A 3,306-nucleotide genomic window follows, 5' to 3' on the forward strand; every position below is an offset into this window, starting at 1 on the left:
CTGCAGCTTTGGCTTCATCAAAAGTTACTTTCGCATGATCAGTTTGCAAATTTTTAAGTCTAGCCATCACAATCAATAGCTGATTCATGGTGTCAACTTTTTTGTTGATGATGCCTTCAACAAATGATTTTGAAACTTCTCGACCTTTGTTAAACAGGGATATATTTTTTTGTTCATCTATGGTGATAGATGATTTGATATGAGGGCAACAGTTGTCAAAATGTATTTCATACAATACCAAACTGTTTTCGAAGATTTGATATTGGTATCCACTTGGAGCAGATGTTTCCTTTTTTAAACGATCTAGAATTTCTTCTAAACTCAAATTTATTATCTGATCACTTTTGTTGAATTCATTTTCAAGTTCATTCATTCTTTTTATTTCACCTTCTCGAATTTGTTGTAGGTCTCGGTAGATGCTCGATTGTTGATGCGTATGATGGTGCATTAAATATTGTTGGAATTGTTCCAGGCTTTAATTCTCGCTTGATTCTGGACTCACTATTGCTTGTTTTGTTTTTATATCTTGTTGAATTTGTATCAGAATATTTATCAACAAAATCCGAAGGTCGAAAATGCAAAGAGCACATCTTTGAATGTCTGCTTGGAATAAAATCCCTTCGTGGATTTGCCTTATTCAACTTTGCACAAAGTTCAGGATCATTGACTGGGTAGGAATGAAAAGACACTTTGTTTTCAGCATCTATCGCAGCATTTGATTTGTATCCACTTTTGCAACCATAGGCAGCACACTTGTTCACCATTTTAGGTAGTAGTTTACTGTAATTGTAATGTTAGTTTAAAATCATATTTAATATAAATCTTGAATAAATGTAAAATTTAATATATTATATTCTCAAGTCGCCCTGGTTATGATGTTAAAACTAGAAATCCAAAAGAAAAAAGATAGCGGCAAGTCCACTACTGCATTTAAACTTAAACAGGTTTACAGGTAGAGCATCATTTTCATTCATTCATAAAAATGCTCAACCTCATTTTTTTTGTGATAATAAAATGGACGTCAAAGGAGAAATAGACTAATAAAATATTCCTTAAATATACATATTAATTTTAGTAATTAAAAGTTTTAAGCAAAATTTACTTTACTTATCTTATTCTTAATACCTTAAAAATTAAAATGTTATTTATTTATGCAAAAAAACATAAATCAAATAATAACCAATATTAAATAAATTGTTGTTTAATAAATTCATTCATCTTCAACTTTTTAATCCAGAAATAGTTTTGTGTAAATTTAATTTAAGAAAATAAATCAATATATATAAAAATTAAATCTAAAATAAATGTTCTTTAAATAACTCCTAACTAACTAACCGACTGTGAAGTAATAATAATCGAAATTGCACTTTTAGCAAAAGTAAAAATTATATTGCTCCAAATTTAAGATGCTACGGAAATTTTTAAAATAATTAAAAAATGATTTAAGTTTGTTATAATACCTATTTTACACGATTTTATCACCAAAATAAAATTAAAACATTGGAAAATGGCAACAATCAACAAGAATATATTGGCATGCACGATCGGAACGAATAAAGAAAATTAAAGGAAGTAAAAAAAGATTAACAAAGAAATTTAACATGCTGCTAGTTAGTCTACTTGCATCTATGAATTCCAGTAGTTTAATATCAACCTATAAACTATATAAAATATATCTAATATTTATGTAATATAAATGCAATAGCCTAATATGGTCAGAGTTGAAAACCGTGAAACGTTCACCTTGCAGTCCAGATATATCGAGACGTCCATGGTTGGTAGCCATGCAGACATTTGTTTGTCTGGGTGTCTCTAGGACGAGGCATAGGGCGCTATATAAATGTAGGAAATGACATTATTATTATTTTTTATATAAAAAAATTAATATATAAAATACTACGTTCAATTAAAAAAGGTCTCTGAGGTGGACCGACAAGAGAGTTTAAACAAGATTTTCGATCAATTCAAAGCTACATGGAGTGTAGGAACAAATTGAACGAGTCTGTTGCTGCATCTGTTATTATGAATGCTCAAATTGGAATTAGCTTTCTTTTTATGTGCGAAAATGTCCAACTTTTGATGCTTTTAAATATAAACTAAAAACTTATTAAAATTGATTTCATGATTAATATTTTTTATGAACTATGTGTAATCTTCTCTTTTATGGACAATTTTAGTTGAACAAATTGAACTGATGTTTTATTTTTGGCTGGATACTAATTTAGTTAAAGATATTTCTTTTTTTGGTATCTTTATCATGATATTTTTATTTATCACGAATAAACCTGTTGAAAAGACGTTTCATAAACAAATTTTGTGTTTTGAAGCAAATTTTTAAATCACCAAGAAACTAAATTCATTTAAAAAAGCGACGTCAAAAATTATTTACACTACTGAAATAATGTATTTTTTAGGAAACCAACGCCGACACACACACGCCGATTTGAAGAGAGCTGCCAATCCGCTCTTGTTACGTGAGCACTGTCAGTCGTGCATTGTAATTTCTCAATCTTAGAACACGTTAATATGATTAGCAGTGCTGAATGATGGCTGCTGAGATTTTATCGCATTGAAGTGTTTGCAGGGAATGTGAGCTTGTGCTCGAGTTTTTACAGATATTTGTGGCTTAGTTCTTTTCTTCGCATACTTTGTTACTTTTTTCAATAACAACAACAACAACAACAATAAAATTTTATCTTTTTTGAAATAATAAATGAACAAATGAATAAATGAATGATTAGATTGAAAAATAAAGTAATGAACAAACAAACGTGTACATGTGCTGATGTTTCTAAAAAAGGTTTATCCTGTTATTTTTAAGCAATAAGATTAACTAGGTTGGTGACAACGTGCAAATCTTTTGTCAACTTGCTACGTGATTTTCATTTGTGTATGCATGTTTGTAAATGTGTGTTTGTGTTTATATGCGGTTTTATTTGTGTTTATTTTTGTATAAAATAAATTTTACAAAATATGTCTTACTTAAAAACTATTGCTAAACATTACTAACATTTGATAATACAGTCTTATAACGAACTTCTATACAATAAAAATCTCCATGTAACGAATTGTTGTTATGTCCCTTGAAATTTTACATAAAAAACTGTTTTTATAAAACAAAATAACTTCTCTATAATAAACAAAAAAAAAAAAAATAAAATAAAAGTTATAAGAATTATCGACCAAAAAATATATCTGATGAAATACAAACCTCCTTATAACAAACAAAGAAAATTTCTATATAACAAATTTTTATGTTTCTTTGAATTTTACACATAAAACTGTTTTTATAGAACAAAAATAATT

The 3,306-nt window shown here is 28.0% G+C and overlaps 1 protein-coding gene across 1 annotated transcript; it reads right to left on the reverse strand.

The window, feature by feature from the left end:
- Nucleotides 1–383: 383 nt before the first annotated feature.
- On the reverse strand, nucleotides 384–764 carry HELRODRAFT_184323 (hypothetical protein; the record flags this gene model as incomplete). The annotated part of the gene is made up of 1 exon (XM_009022187.1): nucleotides 384–764. The coding sequence occupies one exon, from the start codon at nucleotides 762–764 to the stop codon at nucleotides 384–386; it is 381 nt and encodes a 126-aa protein (XP_009020435.1).
- Between the last annotated feature and the right edge of the window lie 2,542 nt (nucleotides 765–3,306).

This window comes from Helobdella robusta (genome assembly GCF_000326865.2).
Source record: "Helobdella robusta unplaced genomic scaffold HELROscaffold_307, whole genome shotgun sequence".
NCBI lineage: Eukaryota > Metazoa > Annelida > Clitellata > Rhynchobdellida > Glossiphoniidae > Helobdella > Helobdella robusta.